Below are 19,631 nucleotides of genomic sequence, written 5' to 3' on the forward strand. Positions count from 1 at the left end.
TATCTCACTGAGTTATGGGGATTTGGTAAGACTTTGAATGTGAAACCGCCTTGGGAGAAACCTAATAAGCCCTGCACAGATGCACAATCTTATAATGACTATTACTGATATCAGTCTGAGCCAACGAGGGACTCTGCAGCCGCAGCTCTGCTGCCATCAGAGACCTACCAGGCTCCATCCCCCCTCCCTCCTCCCGGCCCCCCCCCCACCTCCTGCAGGCCCCGGAGCGCAGAGGAAGGGGTGGGCTTCCTTTGCCCCTTGGTGCCATCTGCAACTGCACAGTCCTCCTCAGAAAGCTTTGGAAAGGTCTTAATAAGGCAAGTGATGACGGATGTCCCAGCAGCCAGGGGCAAAAAGCTACAGAAATGTCACCCTGGTCAGGTAGGCCCGCGGGCTCCAGTGTTCTGCCCCGAGCCTGACGAAGGCTGAAAGCTCGGATGGGCATCCCTCTCACCAGGCTTTGCTTCTCCTTCCTTCTCTGCTCAGTCTCCTTTGGGGGAGCTTTAAAGGTCATCAAGTCCACATCCCCGCCAAGGAATAGGGGTTACAGAGTCTGGGAAAAGAGCTGCCTGCCTCTCCTTTTCAGAGAGGTTTCCCCTGAAAACACGCTGCTGGCTCTTTGAACGTTCATATGAACAAGTCTGGTCTTGTGGAAACGCTGTGCTTCTCTCCTGTGCCCTGAGGAGCCCCACCGGCTGCCCCAGGGCCCACCCCGAGGTCAGGAGGCAAGTGTAGAAGGCAGGGTTTGGACCTTCCACTTCAACCAGTGCAGCTCCGATTTGGTCTGATTATGTGTTAGAGACGCCCATTGGGTTTGATTTGGGGGCTGGGGGAATAAGCTTTCTTGTTTTAAAAAACAACTGGGAGGGACTTCCCTGGTGGCGCAGTGGTTAAGAATCCGCCTGCCAATGCAGGGGACACGGGTTTGAACCCTGGTCCGGGAAGATCCCACATGCTGCGGAGCAACTAAGCCCGCGAGCCACAACTACTGAGCCCGCGAGCCACAACTACTGAAGCCCACACGCCTAGAGCCCAGGCTTCGCAACAACAGAAGCCACCGCGATGAGAAGCCCGCGCACCACAACAAAGAGTAGTCCCCGCTCCCCGCAACTAGAGAAAGCCCGCGCAGCAACGAAGACCCAACGCAGCCAAAAATAAATAAATTTATTTAAAAAAACAACAACTGGGAAAGTATTCTTCTAAGCAAAAGCCCTCCTCCTGCGATTGATTACTAAGGCTGCTCCATCTCTCCGATCGATTGCGGTGGTCTTGGAGAGGAGCTGCTGGCCGCGCCCCCAGCGGTGGCCCGCCCCGCCCTCCTTTTCTCACTGCCTGGAGCCAGACTCCTTGCGTCATCCTGCCTAACTCCTCGGTACAGCCTTGCCTCGGTTTCCTCATCTATAAATGGGGTTAACAATAGAACTTCTCTAAAGCGTTTTGAGGGTGAAATGAGTTAAGACACGCAAAGCACTTACAATAGGACTTGGCACACAGTAAGTGCTTAATAAGTGTCAGCTGTTTTTTTTTCCTTTTTTAAAAATATTTATTTATTTTGGTTGTGCCGGGTCTTAGTTGCGGCATGCAGGATCCTTTTTAGTTGTGGCATGCGGACTCCTAGTTTCGGCATGCATGCGGGATCTAGGTCCCTGACCAGGGATGGAACCCGGGCCCCCTGCATGGGGAGCGTGGAGTCTTATCCACTGGACCGCCAGGGAAGTCCCTGTGTCAGCTGTTATTAATGTCCCCCTTCTGCCACCCTTGCCTCGCTCCCTTCCATCTCAGGAGAGGGGTGCGCCCTCCTCTCCAAGCCCCATCATCAGGCCCTCTCCTCCCCCGCTGGTCTTCAATGCTGTCGCTGGCACAGGCTTTTGCTCATCAAATCTCTCATTCTAGACACACTACTGTTCCCTACAACTGCCTCCCCCCACCTTCTGCTTGCAGGTGCTTCCTTTCACCTTGATCTCCTGCCAACCTGCTGGGACGCGGCTCCTCCCCGGAGCCCTAACAGAGCTTTCCCCAGGGACCCCCCCAGGGAGTCCCCCAGCGATCCGGTTGCCAATCCAGCCGGATCTTCTCAGTTCCTCATTGACTCAACTTTTCCCAGCCCAGCCTTCCTTCTTGAAGCACCCCAGCCCCTGGCTTCCGGGGAAGTGGTGTGCCCGGTGGCTTTCGTGGTGGTCGGAGGAACCCTGTGGGGAGGAGTCTGTGGCGAGGAGAGGGGCCGACGCCAAGAGCAGCTGGCCAGGCCGTGCTCGTGAACATCCTGCAAGTGAACTTCCCGGTGCAGTCAGGCCCGGCCAGCCACCGCGATGCGCAGAAGAGCCGCCCCGGCAAGCGACTTCTGCGCAGACGGATGCTGTTGCTGCTTGCCGACCCGGGGTGGTTTTCAGACACCAGGTCTTGGTTCCTAACAGCCCTCACCTGTGGACTGTGGGCGTTTCCCTCCTCACTAGGCTGTAAGCCGCTTCAGGGAGAGACCAGCCTCTGAATCTGATTTCAGTGGAATGACTACAGCTCTTCCACACCCAGTACCCCTGCCAGGGGGACACTCGCACGGCCCTTACTCACATGGCACAGACGAGGGGCCTCTGCGGAGAAAGAGGAAGCGGCTTGGACTCACTTATGTGCGGGTTTTGCAAATTTTCCACCCAATTCAAACTACAAACAGCGACCCCGTCTCCTTTTCACATTTCCTGAAGAGGGCATCAAGGCATCCCATCCCCAACAGGAAAACCGTCTCTCGTCCTCACTCAGAGTCGCCCTGACTTCTGGAGCCCAGAAGACAGCGGACGCTCCACACAGCCGGCCTGTCTGTCTACGCAGCGTGTCCACACTGCCTGCCAGGAACCCACGGCCACACACACAACACGACGGACTGGAGAGGCAGAGATGCTGCCCTCCATTTCACAGGTAAGGCAGAGGCCTGGGCCCAGCCTCAGGGTATATTGCTGCCACAGCAGAGGCTGGGGCATGCGGTGGACCAAACAGGAAGCCTGAGTGCCTTTAGAATTAGCTAAATGAGAAAATGTTCGGCTCACAGCCCACCGTCGTAGTAACTAGAGGTCACTCCATTCTTGAACGAGATGCTCTATTCCCCAATCAAACGGCAAACACCACATCTTGGGTGTCCGCATCCACATCCCATGCACCGGGCTGGCCACTGATTACCTGTTCGATGTTTGCTGGGCTGAGGGCAGAGTCTGCCTGGGTCTAGTGCATTCTTCTTTTTTTTTTTCAATTATGCAACACAGCGTTATCAACTATGCCTTACATCAGCTCCTCAGACCTTATTCATCTCACAGCTGAAAGTTTGTACCCTTTCACCAGCCTCTCACTATTTCTCCCATCCCACCCCCAGTCCCTGGCAACCACTTTTCTACATTCTGTTTCTATGAGTTTGACTTTTTTTTCTTTTTAAGAGTCACATACAAGTAATACCATGCAGTATTTGTCTTTCTCTGTCTGGCTTATTTCGTTGGCATAATGCCCTCAAGTCTGTCCATGTTGTCACAAAAGGCAGGATTTCCTTCTTTCTCATGGCTGAATAATATTCCACTGTGTGGAATATATATATATCTCACATCTTCTTTATCCATTCATCCATTGATGGACATTTAGGTTGTTTCCATAACTCGGCTATTGTAAATAGTGCTGCAATGAACATGGGAGGGCAGATATCTCTTCCTGATCCTGTTTTCGCTTCCTTTGGATAAATACTCCAAAGTGGAATTACTCGATCATATGGTAGCTGTATCTTTAATTTTCTGAGGAACCTCTATACTGTTCTCCATAGTGGCTGCACCAATTTACCTTCCCACCAACAGTGCACAAGGGTTCCCTTTTCTCCACACCCTCAACAGCACTTATTTCTTATCCTTTTGATGAAGACCATTTTAACAGGTGTGAGGTAGCATCTCACTGTGGTTTTGATTTGCATTTCCCTGATGATCAGTGATGTTGAGCATCTTCTCATGTGTCTATTGGTCAGTTTGTCTTTTTTGGGAAAATGTCTATTCAGGTCTTCTGCCCTTTTTTTTTTTTTTTCTTTTGGTCCATCAGGTCTTAGTTGCGGCACCCGGGATCTTTGCTGAGGCACGCGGGATCATTTTATCATTGTGGCGCGTGGGCTCTTCATCGCGGCGTGCGGGCTTCTCTCTAGTTGTGGCACGCGGGTTCCAGAGTGCGTGGGCTCTGTGGTTTGCGGCACGCAGCCTCTCTAGTTGAAGCGCACGAGCTCAGTAGTTGTGTCAGGTGGGCTTAGTTGCCCCACAGCATGTGGGATCTTAGTTCCCCGACCAGGGGTCAAACCCGCATCCCCTGCATTGGAAGGTGAATTCTTTACCACTGGACCACCAGGGAAGCCCCTTCTGCCCGTTTTTTAATCAGATTGTTTATTTTTTGCTATTGGGTTGTATGAGTTCTTTACATATTTTGAACATTAACCTCTTATCAGTATATGATTTGCAAATATTTTCTCCCATTCGGAATGTTGCCTTTTCATTTTGTTGATGGTTTCCATGCTGTGCAGAAGCTTTTTAGTTTGATAGCCTCCCACTTGTTTCTTTTTGCTTTTGTGGCCAGTGTGTTCCTTATCACGCTTGGCACTGTGCTGGACACACAAGGCTGCCGTCTCTTCCCTTCAGTCCACCACCTCACCGTTTATACAGCATCTTCTCACACATCTTTTAATCTTTGTACATGGGTTAGATCTAGTTATTCCCGTTTGCAGATAAGGAACAGAGAAGTGATCTGGTTTTCCCAAGGTCACACAGCTGGTTAGGGGTGGATCCAGCACTGAGCCAAGTTCCTCTCATCCTAGGAGTGCGCCCCACGGAGCAGCCAGGAAGCCACGGATGCTCTGGGGCGGAATCCACCGAGGCCCCTTCTCCAACTGCAGGGGGTAGCTCGGTTCCCGAAGAGCCCGCAAGTTGTAGGTTTGGGAACAGCAGCATTTGATCCCTGCCTCCCCACCGGTGTGGCTGTGGACACCCCAAACCTATGCACGCACAATCCTGCATACACATGTGTGCACACATGCACATGCACTCACTCTTCGCTGTGTAGACACACACACGCACATATACATATTTTCACATGCAACCCTGCAGGTGCAGATGCATGCGCGCACACACACACACGCAGAGGACTGAGACCAGGGATGTTTCATCCCTTACATGAACCCTCCTTGAACCCTGCTGACCACGTGGGCCATGGAGGGATACGATGTCCTGTGGGGACTTGCAAATCATCCATCCATGGCTACACGTGGGTGACACTCTGCCTGTCCTCTAGCCCAGTCCTCACAGCAAGACAGAGATGAGTGGGCCAAAGGCCAAGCTCAGCAGCATGAACAACTGTCACATGGATGTGTCATGTGGGGCCACCAGCCTCTGTGTCCCTGAACACTGAGCCAAGTTCCCAATCAGGCCTTGACTTGGGAGGCACTTCCCCAACGCAGGGGATTCCCCTAGGGTGAGGATAGCTACGTCAGGGTGTACGAGGCTAAAGCTTGTGGGTGAATCTTGAAGACACCACTGTAGCTGTGTGACCTCGGTGGGTCACCTTAACCTTTCTGGGCCTCACTTATCACATCTGTGAAATGGGGATAATAATACCTTCCCATTAGGATTGTATGGAGAAAATGAGATTGGAAGACGTACATAAATGCCTAGCGCACAGCAGAAATTAGTACGTGGATGTTGAAAGAAAGACTGAATAAATGAGTAAAGATCAAATGGCTGCGGGTTGGGCTTCCCTGGTGGCGCAGTGGTTGAGAATCTGCCTGCCAGTGCAGGGGACACGGGTTCGAGCCCTGGTCTGGGAAGATCCCACATGCCGCGGAGCAACTAGGCCCGTGAGCCATAACTACTGAGCCTGCGCGTCTGGAGCCCGTGCTCCGCAACAAGAGAGGCCGCGACAGTGAGAGGCCCGCGCACCACGATGAAGAGTGGCCCCCGCTCGCCGCAACTAGAGAAAGCCCTCGCACAGAAACGAAGACCCAACACAGCCAAAATAAATAAATAAATAAATAAATTTTAAATAAATAAATAGCGTTCCCTTTAAAAAAAAAAAAAAATGGCTGCGGGTTGCACTGCGGGGCTCTCTCTGCAAGCTGCTCTCCGTTTTCTGCCCCTTGAGCCCCCTGACTTTCCTGCAGGGGTGGATCACATTGCTCCCTGCTCAAAACCGCCACCCAAACAACTTCCACCCCACAAACCCCTCTGGAGGACCCCTCCAACCCTATCTCTCTCTCTCTTTCTCTCTCTCTCCACCTTTCCCTTCTATTCTTTGAACATGTGTTTCTTCCAGCCCCAGGGCATTTGCACAGAATGTTTTTCCCTCAGGTCTTCCCGTGACTCTGTCCTTCACTTTATTTCTCTGCTCAAATGTCACCGCCTAAGTGAGGTCTTGACTATCAAACTCCCTCCTCCCAGTCACCCCCTTATTTTTCCTTATAGTCCTTATGAGTGTATATACACATGAGTTACTTTCCTGGTTTAACATCTGTCTTCTCCTCTCGCATGTGAGCTCCATGATGGCCGAGTCTTTGTCTGACTTGTTCGCTGTGAACCCCCAGCACCTACAGCAGAGCCTGAAATGCAGTAGGTACTCAATGACTACTTGTTAAATGGAGGTACAGATAGGACTCCGGCCCTTGAGGAGCCTAAATAAAATTTCCATCCCTAAATAACAATAATACGCTCATCTTCCCTCTCTCCACATTCCTTTCTCCCGTACAGCTCAGCTCATCACCTCAACATATTTTCATTTTTTCCCCAGCCCCCAGCTAGCCGATTCAGGCTGATCTATTCTGATGGTTCTTGAGTGGGGAGCTGCATCGGAATCCTGAGAGCTTCCTTTAGAGTAGACTTGGCTGCCCTCCTTCCCCTAACCTCCTCCTGAATGACAGTCTCCAGGGCGGAGGCCATTTGGATGCATGTTCCTGCAATCGTTCCTGCAATCGTCTGCAGGAGGAGAGAGGCTGAGAGCAATGACGCCAGAATCACACCCCCGGGTTTGAATCTGGACGCTGCCTCTTGGTGGTTGCTTGAACGAGGTGGGGGGCGGCAGCGGTTCCTGACCCTCTTGTGCCTCACCCCCCAACTGTAGAAGTTATTGAGACAGAGTGTCATACAGAGTGAAGTAAGTCAGAAAGAGAAAAACAAATATCGTATATTAACGCATGTATGTGGAATCTGAAAAATTGGTATAGACGACCTTATTTACAAAGCAGAAATAGAGGCACAGACATACGGAACAAACACATGGGTACCAAGGGGGAAAGGGGCAGGGTGGGATGAATTGGGAGATTGGGATTGACATATATCTATTGGTACTATGTATAAAACAGGTAACTCATGAGAACCTACTGTATAGCACAGGGAACTCTACTCAGTGCTCTGTGGTGACCTAAACAAGAAGGAAATCCAAAAAAGAGGGGGCATATGTATACGTAGAACTGATTCACTTTGCTGTACAGTAGAAACTAACACAACATTGTAAAGCAACTATACTCCAATAAAAATTTTTTAAAAAAAGAAGTTATTGAGACATATATTGAGATAAAGTTTGTAAGGCACTTAACACAACGCCCAGCCCACAGTGAGTGCAAGATAAAAAATTAGCTTTCGTTAAATTATTATTCCTTTCCTCCAGGCAGTGAGGCCGTGTTCCTTAGCCTCCCTGCAGTGTCCAGCGTAGGGCCTCTCCTGTGGACGGCCAGTCCCCGCAGTTGGCTGAGACAAACATGCCACCGTTGCTCCCACCTTCAAGAACAATCTTCTGTCTTGAACCCTCTTCCCCCTCCAGGAACCACCCCATTTCTTTACTCTTCTTTCTAGCAAAATTCACCGAAGTTTTCTATACTCACTTTCTGCAGTCCCTCCCATTCTGTCATCTTCTAAACTTCCTTTTAAATTTATTTATTTATTTTTTTTGGCTGTGTTGGGTCTTCGTTTCTGTGCGAGGGCTTTCTCTAGTTGCGGCGAGCGGGGGCCACTCTTCATCGCGGTGCGCGGGCCTTTCACTGTCGTGGCCTCTCTTGTTGCGGAGCACAGGCTCCAGACGCGCAGGCTCAGTAGTTGTGGCTCACGGGCCCAGTTGCTCCGCAGCATGTGGGATCTTCCCGGACCAGGGCTCGAACCCGTGTCCCCTGCATTGGCAGGCAGACTCTCAACCACTGCGCCACCAGGGAAGCCCTAAACTTCCTTTTAGAGAAATTTCAAACATACATTTCTGCCAGTCTTCTACCCCCATCTTTTTTGCTGGAGTATTTTAAAGCGTACCCCAGAAATAATACCATTTTACCCAGAATGTATCTCTAAACAGGTAAGAACTTTGAAAAGATATCACAGTATCATTATTATAGCTAACTAAAGTAACAATACTTCCAATATCTGTGTTTGAATTTCCCTGATGGCCTTAAACATGTCTTGTTACAGTTGCTTCATCTGAATTAGGACCTAGTCAAGGTCCACACTTTACCCCGGGTTGATTTGTCTAAATCTCTTTTCCCTTCTCTCTTAAACCCACACCAAACAAGCTTCCGCCCTGCCCCTTGCTCTACCCAAGCTGTGCTTTTCAGGGTCACCAATGACCTCCGCGCTGCACAATGGACTCTCCTCCCTGCTCACCCCGTCTGGGAGGTGACTCTGCTCCCGCCGTCCTCCTGAGACCCCTCTTCGCTGGGACACCACATGCTTCTCAAGCTGTTCTGCCGCTTCCTCTTTGGCTCTGTGTCTCAGCTCCCATCCCCACCTCTTGCCACCGGCGCGCTCCAAGGCTCCATGCCGGCCCTCTGTGGTCTTCTTTTCTCACTCGGTGGTGGTGTCATCCAGCCTTGAAGCTTTAAAAGCCCTCCCCAATTTTTATCTCCAGTCCATCCAAAGGCCTGCCAATCCTGTCCAGTGCACGTCTCACAGGCATCCCCAACTTCGCGTGGCTAAAACTCGACCCCCTCCGATGTCCCCGTCTCATCCTTCCAGTAACTTCAGTCCAAACTCTTGGACTCATCCTCAACTCCCCTTCCTCTCATACCCACGTTAATCCCACAGGAAGTCCTGTGGTTTGATTGCTTATCACCACTTGCTGCCATGGCCTCTCGTCCAAGCTACTTCCGTCTCGTACCTGGACTTCGCAACCACTTCCTACCTTATCTCCCTGCTTCCGGCTGGCTTTCTTCTTCCTCAAGTCTATTCTCAACCCAAGCTCAACCCAGCAGCCGAGCTCCCTTTGAAGCATTCTCTGCTTAAAACCATCCACTGGCTCCCAGTTTTTCTTAATGTGGAAGCCAAACTCTTCACAATAGGTTCCAAGGCCCTATCAGTGTTTCTCAACAAGAAACGCTGGCATTTGGGGCAGGAAGATTCTTCCTCGTGGGGATGGTGCTGAGCACTAGAGGGTGTTTGCTGTAGCCTTTGCCCATTAAATGCCAGCAGAGCAATGCTTTCCCCCGCTTAACCCTGCCAACCACTGCAACAGCTAAAATGTCCCCACGCCTTTCCAAACACTGCCTGGTGGATTTGGAAATACCAGATGAGAACCTCTTACAAGATCTGCTGCAGCCCTGCACGCTCCCACCCTCCCTCCACCCACCAAAGTCTCTGACTCACCTCAGACCACTCTCCCTGCGCTCCCTCTGCCCCTGTCTTACCTGAACAACTAGACAGGCTCCCTCACTCACCTCTGGGCTGCGCCTGCCTCGGCCAGGAAAGCTCCTCCCCCAGATGGCACAGAACCCCTCTTCCAGGGCATTTCTCAGGTGCTGCCTTAGCTCTCCAGGAGGCCTGCCCAGGGCACCCTGTCTGAAATTGCAAATCCCTTTATTCCCAGGCCCCCTTGCTCTGTTTTATTTCTCCCCAGAGCACTTATCCCATCAGACGTACTCTATGTTTTCATTCTTAAACTTGTTTATTTTTTGTCTATAAGCTTCCTGAAGGGATGTGGGGTTTTTTGCTCACTGCTGTACCCTGGTACCTGGCACAGTAAGTGTCACACAGCAGATAATCGATAAATATTTGTTAAGTGAAAGAAAGAATACAGATGCCGTAAGCATATACTTATGGAGAGAAGAAAACAAGCACTTTTAAGCCACAGGAATGAAGAATTAATTTCATCGTTGGCAAGGACTGGAGTGTGCTCAGCCCGGGGTGGGAAGTAGGGGAAGAGGCGATGAGAAACTCCGTTTATTAGATCAGTTAAGGAAGACTTCCTGAAGGAGGTGGGGCTGTAGGACTCACTTTCAGCTCATTTTGAACCAGATTATAATATCCTGGGAGCGCCCCCAGCCCTGAGGACTGCAGACAACTCTTCCAAGCTGGAAGAGTGGTGAAGCGTTTTCAGGTAGGGAAGCCCGCTCCCTTAATCTTATTTCTACCGCAATTTACCAATGTCTGTAGGAGGCTCCAGCAGCAGGTCCGCAGCTGGAGGGCCAAGTTCAAATGGAGCCCCTGGATAATGTCTGCCTACCCATCCACCACCCACCCCACCCGCAGAAAAGCCCACCCCAAATGATTACACAGAGGCAGGCTACCCAGAGCTTGCCTTCTACACGTTCAGCAGGCGAGAAGAAAGGACCTAGATTCACAGCCACACAATGGAATACTTTACAGCTATTGAAAGGAATGAGACAGCTCTTTTTATACTGAATATGGAAGGATCACCAGGATAGATTATTATTAGGGGGAAAAAAAAACACAAGGTGCAGAATAGCATATAGTATACTACCATTTGTGTAAAAAGAAACATACACATATCTAAACAAGTATATATATATATATATATATATATATATATATATATGTATATTTGCTTGAATATACATACACTATCTCTGGAAGGATGCACAAGAAATTTCTAACAGTAGTTGCTGAGGACAGCGGATGGGGGTAGGGTTGGGGGTGAGTGGGTGGGAAACAAGGGCAGGGAGACACCTTTCACTGAAAACACTTGCATCTTCCAAATTTTGGACTATGTCGAAGTATTACCTGTTTGAAAAGAGTAAATTAACTTTTAAAAAGAACACAACCAGATTAACAAAATGAAAACCAACAGAGCCATGTGAAAAGTTCAGCTCTTTGGGTGTTAAAATGAAAGCCACTTGCAGAGAAGTACAGGTGGCCAGAAGTGGAAGGACAGCAGAGAGCCCAGGGACTTTCATTGACCTCGTTTGACAGGTCCCATCTGTGTGGCCCGGGGCCGAGAAAGCCAGTGGGTTCCTAGGTGCCATCCAGAGCCAGGCAGGGTCCAGAACCTGCAAGGTTGGGGGGAGGGGGGGAAGGGGGAGGGGAGGGGGAAGGGGGAGGGAGGGACTCCCCTTGCCCCCGCTGGCCGGGCCACACCTCCTGGGCCACAGGGCTGTCTCCAGCTCCTGTGTTCTGGGAGCTAGAAGCCAGTGACCAGGTGGGCAGAGACACCACCAGACCCACGTGGAGCAGAAAGTGTAGGTGTCAGTGTGCTCACCGGAAAGAAAAGGAGAAAGAAAAGAAGGCGGCTGGAGGGAGCGGTTCAGAAGGCCAGGGAGGGGGACTGACCGTCTTCAAATATTTGAGAGGCTGTCAGGGAGGGAAGGAGGAGCCCTGTTTGGGGCCCTCGGGAAGCCTCTACCTTCAAAAATCACTTTCTGGCCCAGTTCCTGCCAGAGGGGTCCCCAAATAACTGTTGTCCTTCGAGTTCCCACTGCGCCAGGCGCCTGGGTTGCTCGGTGTTTCATTGGCATCACCTCTGAATTTTCACAGCGGTCCTGGGAGGTTATCACTAATCCTAGCCCCATTTTACAGACAAGGAAGCCAAGGCTGTCATTGCTGAGGATCACAGTTAGTACATGACCGAGTCAGGGTTCAAACCCCAGGCCACCTTCTGAACTACTATGGTTATCACAGGCTGGGCCAGAACTCGAAGACTTGTATTTGTACAAAATACAAATATAGACATGGAAGGCTAAGCCGGAGCTGGGATTCTCTGGCCAAGGTGACTCGGGTACAAGGAAGGCTAGGGTAGAACCGGCCCTCCCTGACACCACCCTGATCCCGAACCTCTGAGCCGCCCCCGCGGCTTCCCCCAGGAAGGCGATGGCCCTCCCCCCAGCCCGGGCAGTGGCCCACGGAGGCCGGGACAGCAGCGCACGTCCCGCCCGCAGCGCCCGCACCCTCGGGCAGCGGCCCGGCCTGTCGGGTCTGGGGCGGGGTCGCAGCCCGGAAGCTCCTCCCCCGGGAGGCGCGCGGCTGGGATGCTCCCAGACGACGTGGGCGGGCGGCTCGCCAGGCTAGGGGGGAGGGCCGCGGGGGTGGGGGGAGGGGAGCAGCGCACCCGCGAGACGCGCCCCTCCCCAGCCCCACGGGGCTCGGGCGCGCGGTGGGGGGATGGGGGGCAGCGGCCGCGCTTCCCGGGCGCGTGACTCAGCAGCCGCCACGCCGGGAGGGGCGCCGGGCGCGCGGCTTCCGGGCGCCGGGCTGGGGGCTGGCTCTGCCGCCCCCGCTGGGAGGCGCCGAGGGGCGCGTGGGCGGGTAGATTCCGCGCCGCCCGCCGGCCGCTCGCCAGGCCGCCCACGCAGCCGCGAGCCCGGCTCGGCGGGTCCGCCCCCGCGGAGCCCCTGGGATGCGCCGCCCGCGGAAGGGCTTCCCCAGGCTCCGGGCGAGTGGGGTGGGGGGAGGGGGAAGGAGGGGGCTGCATCCTTAGCGCTCCCCTCCAGCTGTTGACGCGCGAATGTCCAGAGGGGGCCCCGTGGAAATTCCTGGGCGTGTGGAGCCGGAAGCCCCGGCAGAATTCACCCCGCCCTCCCCGACCTGCGGGGCCTGGCCGCTCTACACCCGGCCCCAGGGTCTGTCTCCTTTGTTATCTCGAAATGGAGAGTGGATTCTGAGCTCCCTTCCTAAGGCTCTTACCATTTGGAAGTCACTTTGCCCATCTAAGGTAAGTGCTTTCTGCTGCAGCAGCCTCTGAACAGCCCTGCTTTGCCACAGACTCAGTGAAGTGAGGGCAGAGAGGGGCCCAAAGGTGGGCAAAGACTGATTGTCCCCGTTGGGCAGAGGGGACACCAAGGCCCAGCGAAGGGGGAGCGGTTTGCTGCAGGCTCACACTTGGGGTCTGTGAGGGTGGGCACAGCAATCGAACTCGGGAGTCCTGGCTTCTGGGCTCAGTCTGGCTTCTGGGCTCCCTCTCCACCCCAATCCAGTGCTGTGCAGCGCCTTGCCTTCACCTGCCTCTGGAATTCTCTTTGGCCCTCGCCCATGGGCTCTTACGAGTTGAGTAGCTCCAGGAATGTCCAAGATGCCCAGCCAGCCGGTTTGGAAGCACCGGGGCGTCTCCGTTTGTAAAGACCAGGCTGTGCACTGGAAACGCTGAAACTAGACATAGGCAAGAGATTCCCAACTGCTCTGCAGAGTTTTTGTTGCTGTTGCTGTTTTAAATAATCATTGTGTTGGATTGATGTGTTGAATGAAAATTGTGGTAGTTTGGAATCATTTATCACAGAAGAAATGGTGGAATTCCCTTGCCTCTCTGCTGGGATGGGGAGTGCATTCCTGATTGGAGGCAGGGGGACAGCTGGTTTGACCTGACTTGTCCAGCCCAGAGAGGTCATGGGCGCCCGTCCCTGGCCACAGCTAGGCCAAGTCAGGTGCAGGGAAGATGACGCTGCAGCTTGGCATGCATCTTGCTGCTGCTGGTACCTGAGCTTCCAAACACAGCGCGTCACTAGACCCCCAGATGTCTCGCCCCTACGCCGCCCACCGTCCGGGCAGCCTTTTTCCCAGGAGCTCACAGCCTCCAGAGGCCAGGTCTCCTTCACGCTCGAGGCAGAGTGAGGGGTAGAAAACGGGGCGTGGAGGCACTGTAGACTCATCCCATTTTACAGACGGGAGGAACTGGCTGGCCAGAAGAGAGAAACAAGCACGCAGAGAAAAGGAGAAGGAACCCAGAGTCCTGACAGGGTGACAAACCCCGGGGGTGGGGAGACAGGGAGAAGGCCTGTGCTGTGTGATGGGGTCCTCACCCCTTTCCCCCAGCCCAAGTCAGGAAAACACTCACCCACGCTCAGACGCACCCCCTCAGTCCCACAAACGCAGCCACGCCAGACTCACATCCACTCACCTCCCGGTAGGGTCCTAACATCTCCCTGACCAGAGCTGACACCACTGCCTGGCAGAGAAAGAGGAGAGGCCTGGAGCCGGATGCTGCTTCCTGTTGCTTCTCCCGGGCCAGAGTGGGACCCCAGAATCCAGCTCTCCTTTGTCTCTTTCTACCCGGAGACATGGCCACGATTTTGGCTTCCTTTCCCTCCCATCCTCATAGGTCCATTTCCCATTTCTGGTTCAACCTGCTGACGGGCCGTGTGTGTGGGTGTCTGAGGTGAAACACTCCAAGGGCTTTCTCGTGCTTCATTCTTTTGTTTGGCTGTGCCGCGGCATGCGGGATCTTCGTTCCCCAGCCAGGGATCGAACCTGCACCTCCTGCAGTGGAAGTGCGGAGTCTTAACCACTGGACCGCCAGGGAGGTCCCTCATGCTTCATTCTTAATGCAGCTTCCCAGGCTGAAGACTGGACTGGGCAGAGGCTGGGGGCAGAGCGGGAGGAGGGCTCTCCATGCTCACGGGTAGAATTGAGGTGGGATCTGTTAGCTGCGAGGGGCACCCAGGTCCCCCTCACTCCCCAGATGGCCTTAAGAGCTAAGCCTCTGATCCAGCATCTCCCAGGTGCTCAGCTGCAGAAACTGTGCTCGTGGGCCAGGGCACAACCCACCCCCTGGTGGGGCTCCCTCCAGCTGAGACCTTCTTCAGCCCTGACTCCATACCCCCTCCCTCCACTCACGGGTGGATGGGCCTGCCTGTGTCCTACGCACTGAGAGTTTATTCCTTCCAGCATTACTCAACACACACCTACTAGGTGTTGAGCTGGCCTCCATCCCCCATACCATTCATCCCCACCATGACAAACCCCAATAGAGCTGTGTGAAATTTTGCCATCCAAAAAATTATTTTAAGAGCCTAGAAAGGATCAAAAGTGCTTACCAAGCACCAGGATGCTCCTTAAATTCCTGCGTTATGACTTTTACACATGAAGCTCCTTGGGGAAGTATTCCGTCTCCAGCCCAGATAATTACTTTTCCAAGACAAGCCGGTGTGGGAGTGAGTGCCCTGTGTCCCTGCCCTTTGCTTACCAGGCCCAGGCAAGGCAGTGCTAATTCTCTGCAAAATGCGGTGGAGGTGAAGACCATTTAGACTGTCCACTGCGTCCCCCGTAAGCCCTTCAACGCCTTACGAGCCTCCTGCCCTGGCCGTTAGACATTCTCCTCCCTTATCAAAGCCGCCCTTCAGAAACGGCTCAGATAAACTCTTCCATGCTGAAGTGCAACAGTCTAATAGAGCCAAATGTGTTGTTTTTCTCCTGTCCTAGGAGAATTTGCATTTTAACGAGGGGGATAACCTTTAAGTACCCAAAGGAATCTCTACTTGTGGAATTGCTGGCATAGGCGAGATATTCTGGAAGGCAGAGAGACCTCCGTGGAATGCCCGAAGCCCCCATAACTCGCGGTAAGTCTGGCCATGCACACCCACGGAGCAGTCCTGACTGGTCCTCTCGGTCCCTCACTATATTGACAGGAGTACTGGATGAAGAGTTTAGAGAAGCTGAGTTCTAAACCTAGATCGGCCACTAACCAGTTTGGAAGCACTGGTCACTTCTGTCTCAGGCCATAGTTTTCTCGTTTGCCAAATGAGAAGTTCAGTCCAAATGACCTAACAGGACCTTTCCAGCTCTGACATTCACCTGACTCCCCAGAGGGGCTGGGGGACCCTGGTCCAGCTCCTAACGCCCTCCGGCCCCTGCAGCTGTGGCCCGGAGGAAATGACCTGCCACCATACAGCGTGAGGGTGTGGGGCAGGGGGGCACTTCTCTGGACTTGGACAGGCCTGCAGGCCCCCTGTCCACAGAGCCTGGGCCCCAGCTGGCGAGGAAAGGGAGCGCTCAGCACAGCCCGGACATCGGCAGTGCAGAGTTACATAACTCTCCAGATGGGATATTCCAAACAGCAACAGCACGACAGCCTTTGCCCCACGCCATGCCTCAACACACACACACACACACACACACAGCCATGACCACCTTGCCACCTTTTCTTTTCCATTTGTTTTGTGTTTTCTAGAAGGTATTGCATCCAACAGGGTCCTTACGAGAAGAAACTCCTTTACCCTCTGGGCTTGACCAGAAAAAGCAGAGTCCCCCTCCGGCCACCCTCCCCACCAGCCTCCACCAGAACCCCACGTCGGGTCAGGCCTCCCCGTTTCTCGGCCCCTCCCTGCTATTCTGTCTCGCTTTCTGACCTCAGAGTCCTGCAAAGTGCGGTTCTCCCTTCTCCCTTCCATTCCCGGGATGGAAGAATTTGGAGCAATGGATTCAGCTTTCATTCCAGCAAAGGGGAGGCAATCTCCTGGCTCAGACTCCAGTCCCCCACTCTCCACTTTTGTCCTTGTCACGTCTGCGTACTAGATGAGACTGTAGTTTCCCCATTTAGAAAATGGATGAGGTCATTCTCATCCCCATGGGGTGTTGGGTGGTAGCTCAGATCCCTTCAGTGTCCTTAAGAGAAGTGCAAACAATCTGAAAATGCAACCGAAGAAATTTAGGTTGGGCTTAAGGAAGCATTTCCCAGCTATACAGTTGTGAGACCTCATTGTAGATCACTAAGGGATGGTGATATGTCCTGCCTAGCTGCATTTTAAGGCAAGCGCCCATTCACATATCTGGAATAGCTTGGGTGCACACTGTCCAGAGGTAGGGGAGTGGTTGAGGAAAGGTCACTGTAGAAAGGTGGCCTGGAAGAATTCCTGAAGGAATCCTGAACCTGGATTCTCCTCGATAGCTATGGTCTAACTCTGGATGAGCCTTGGGCCCTGGTTTCTTTATCCGTAGGAATGTTACAATATATTGAGCACTTACTTTGTGCCTGAAACAGTAAAAAAAAAAAAAACTATCTAATTTTAAAATTTAACAACAACCTTTTAAAGTAGATATTATTCTTCATATCATAAATGAAAAAACCAAGGCTCAAAGAAGGTACACCGTGAATGTAAGGTGTCCCAGGTGGTAGGTGGTAGAGCAGGACTCATACCCAGGTATGCCTACCTCCAAAGCCCGCGCGAAAACAAAAAACCCTTTGCAGCCTGTGTGGGAACCCGCGCTTTGTGCTTTTCCAGAAGCAGAGGAGGAAGGTGCTGCAGTGGCCCAAGCCTCGGAGGTCCTGCCAGATGGCCTTGCATTTGGGGATCTGCCAGGTGCAATGAAAGCATCCCCAGGCCCTCTTACTAAGAAACCCCTTACATGGGACTTCAATCCAAGATCCAAGCCTCTTTCCAGACCAGGGTCCAGCTGCTTGTCCTGGCTCTCCCCACTTTTTCATGTCACCCTCCCTTTCATTCACTCTCCGCCCCAGACCTGACCCCCATCTGCCGTTTTTCATAAGTGACCTTTGAAACTCAGGCCGCATAGATATTTGCTGAATCAGCAGGACCAACTGCTGCTCCTCCCGCTGGGTTTCAGGCCAAGAGGAAGATGCGCCAAATGCCTGTGCAAGGGCCTCTGGTGTTGCCTGTGTGGGTCCAGGAAGGGCTCCGGGTAGGAAGGAGATGGCGGTGGAGCAAGGCACACGGGCTTCTGAGCAGCAGGGAGGCCGTCGGGTTTTCCTGAGACCGGGGTGACTGGTTTCTTTTTGGATGAGAGGGAGGGAAGAACGGTGGTCCAGGCCCTCGGAGAGGCAGGGGACAGCAGATCGTCACAAGTGCCTGCTCCGTACCAGCTGCTGAGTGAGCAAAAGACACCCAATGCCCTCCTGTCAGTGAGCCTTCATTCGGCCGCCTTTTCCAGGTGAGCAGCCAGAAGTTCTCTCCTCGCTGAGATAGGAAAGAGACGGAGGACAGAGGGCCAGGGAGCAAGGCGGTAACGTCGCTTCCTCAGCAAGAAGGGCTTTTGGCCGCAAGGCAGAAAGGACCCCGGGCACCGAGATCTCCTTCCCACGTTGATGGGTTTAGCCTGGTCGGGGGAGGCATGATGGGGGCAGGGGCTGTAGGTCAGAGGGTGGGATGGTAAGCACGTGTAGCACAGACATCTCTGTGGATCGACTCCTTCCGGCTCCGTCCCCCTTCCAACTCTCCTTGGCTCTCGCTATTCCTGACATAAGCCCTTGACGCCAACCAAGGAGCCCTTCTCTCTGGGCTCTGAACATGCTTTGTACGCTCACCCTCTTAACCCCATTCTGTCCTGATAGAGGATGGCTCTGGGCACCTGCAGTCGGCTTCCACTTATTTAGATGTTTCTAGATCTGTGTCTCGAGTGTGTTGAGCAAGGACTGTCGGCGTCTTTCCTGTCTTTTCGCAGCACAGAGTGCAGGATTTTGAACGGACCGGATGCTTGATACAGTAGAGTTGACTGACAGACAGACTGTCATACTCTCTTAATAGCTCCCAGGAGGGGCCAGTCTTGGCTGTCTGCCACCTCCAGGCAGACAACCCTGACTCAGTAGGAGCAGGGATGCCGGCTCCAATCAGCATCTCAGACAACAGGCTAAAAAGCACATCCAGTGGTCTTCCAGCTGTGCCCCGGCCTCCAGGTAGCGTGAGACCGTGGTGCTCAAAAGATGACTCAAGATTTAGTTTATGCTTAGGATGGGAGCAGAGAGGAGGAGACTTCCCTACGCAGCTTAAATGGAAGCAAAGGATGGAAGGAAGAAAATACAGGAGAGGGAACATATTTGAGAGGAGGGAAGAAGGGTAAGAGCAAAGAAAGGAAAAGGACAAGGGGGAAAGTAGGAAGAGGAGGGGTATAAAAAAAGACAAGGGAGGAAGAGGAGAACACAGGAGCTATTCGGACTTCATGGTCCCTTGGAGGTAGGGAGCCCAGGGTAGGTGCTGAATTTGAATTATAAGGCAAGAATCTTTGCCACCCTCCAATAATCCTCTGCCCGTGGGCTTGGGGACTTGGGCAAACCCTGGGATCCACTGGCTCTAAATGCACGGCTGGGTGGGTGGACCAACATGTGCTCAGACAGAGAAGTTGTGGCCACACTGAAGGCAGGAGCTTCAGGTCGGGTCATGTGCTTCCATGACGTGGAGGGGATTTTGCCAGGTCAAGCTGAGGCTCTGGCTCCAGCCAGGAAAGGGATAATCAATTCTGTAGATGCTGTGAGCCTTGATTAAAAAAATAAAGAGGAGCTAGATTGCTGCTCTCATTAAGAGGCAAAGGCAGTGGGGGCTGGAGTTTAGCAAGAGCCAGGAAGCAGCAGAAAAAGAATTTTAACCCCTCGGGTGTCGGGTGTCCTTTCGTGATGTCTTTGAGCTCACCCACACCCACGTTGTTGCTTCCTTGGCCTGACCTCCAAGGCCATCACCTTCGTAGCTCCCTCAGCTGAAGGAGGGAGAGAGGCCAGGTTGCATGTTAATGCAGATCTGATGACAATTCAACAGTCTATTATTTCCCAGCCCCAGGGTGCCCAGGGCTCCTGCCTCTCCTGGATTTGGGGAGGAAGATGAGTTCTGGGGCTAAGAGATAAGCTGTGCGGTGAGATAATGCACCTCACGCTGCCTGGCCCCGGGTAGCCCTCACCCACCCCTCAGCAACCTCACCAGAGCTGCATTCTCAGCCTAA

The 19,631-nt window shown here is 53.0% G+C and overlaps 2 protein-coding genes across 7 annotated transcripts in view; one reads left to right on the top strand and one right to left on the bottom strand.

Annotated features, from left to right (window-relative positions):
* Nucleotides 1-19,631, bottom strand: part of IQSEC3 (IQ motif and Sec7 domain ArfGEF 3) — a 100,579-nt gene that overhangs the window by 77,190 nt on the left and 3,758 nt on the right. The window lies entirely within an intron of this gene.
* WASHC1 (WASH complex subunit 1) overlaps nucleotides 12,717-19,631 on the top strand; it is a 52,826-nt gene continuing 45,911 nt past the window's right edge. Inside the window, exons 1-2 of one of the 2 annotated variants that reach the window (XM_082349115.1) lie at nucleotides 12,717-12,909; nucleotides 15,390-15,526. In XM_082349115.1, coding sequence (XP_082205241.1) covers nucleotides 15,502-15,526 — 25 coding nt within the window. In that variant the 5' untranslated portion in view covers nucleotides 12,717-12,909; nucleotides 15,390-15,501. The remainder of the gene's footprint in view (nucleotides 12,910-15,389; nucleotides 15,527-19,631) is intronic. The other variant, XM_082349114.1, reaches the window with a different exon arrangement.

This window comes from Balaenoptera borealis, assembly GCF_965194805.1.
Source record: "Balaenoptera borealis genome assembly, chromosome: 13".
In the NCBI taxonomy this organism is placed as follows: domain Eukaryota; kingdom Metazoa; phylum Chordata; class Mammalia; order Artiodactyla; family Balaenopteridae; genus Balaenoptera; species Balaenoptera borealis.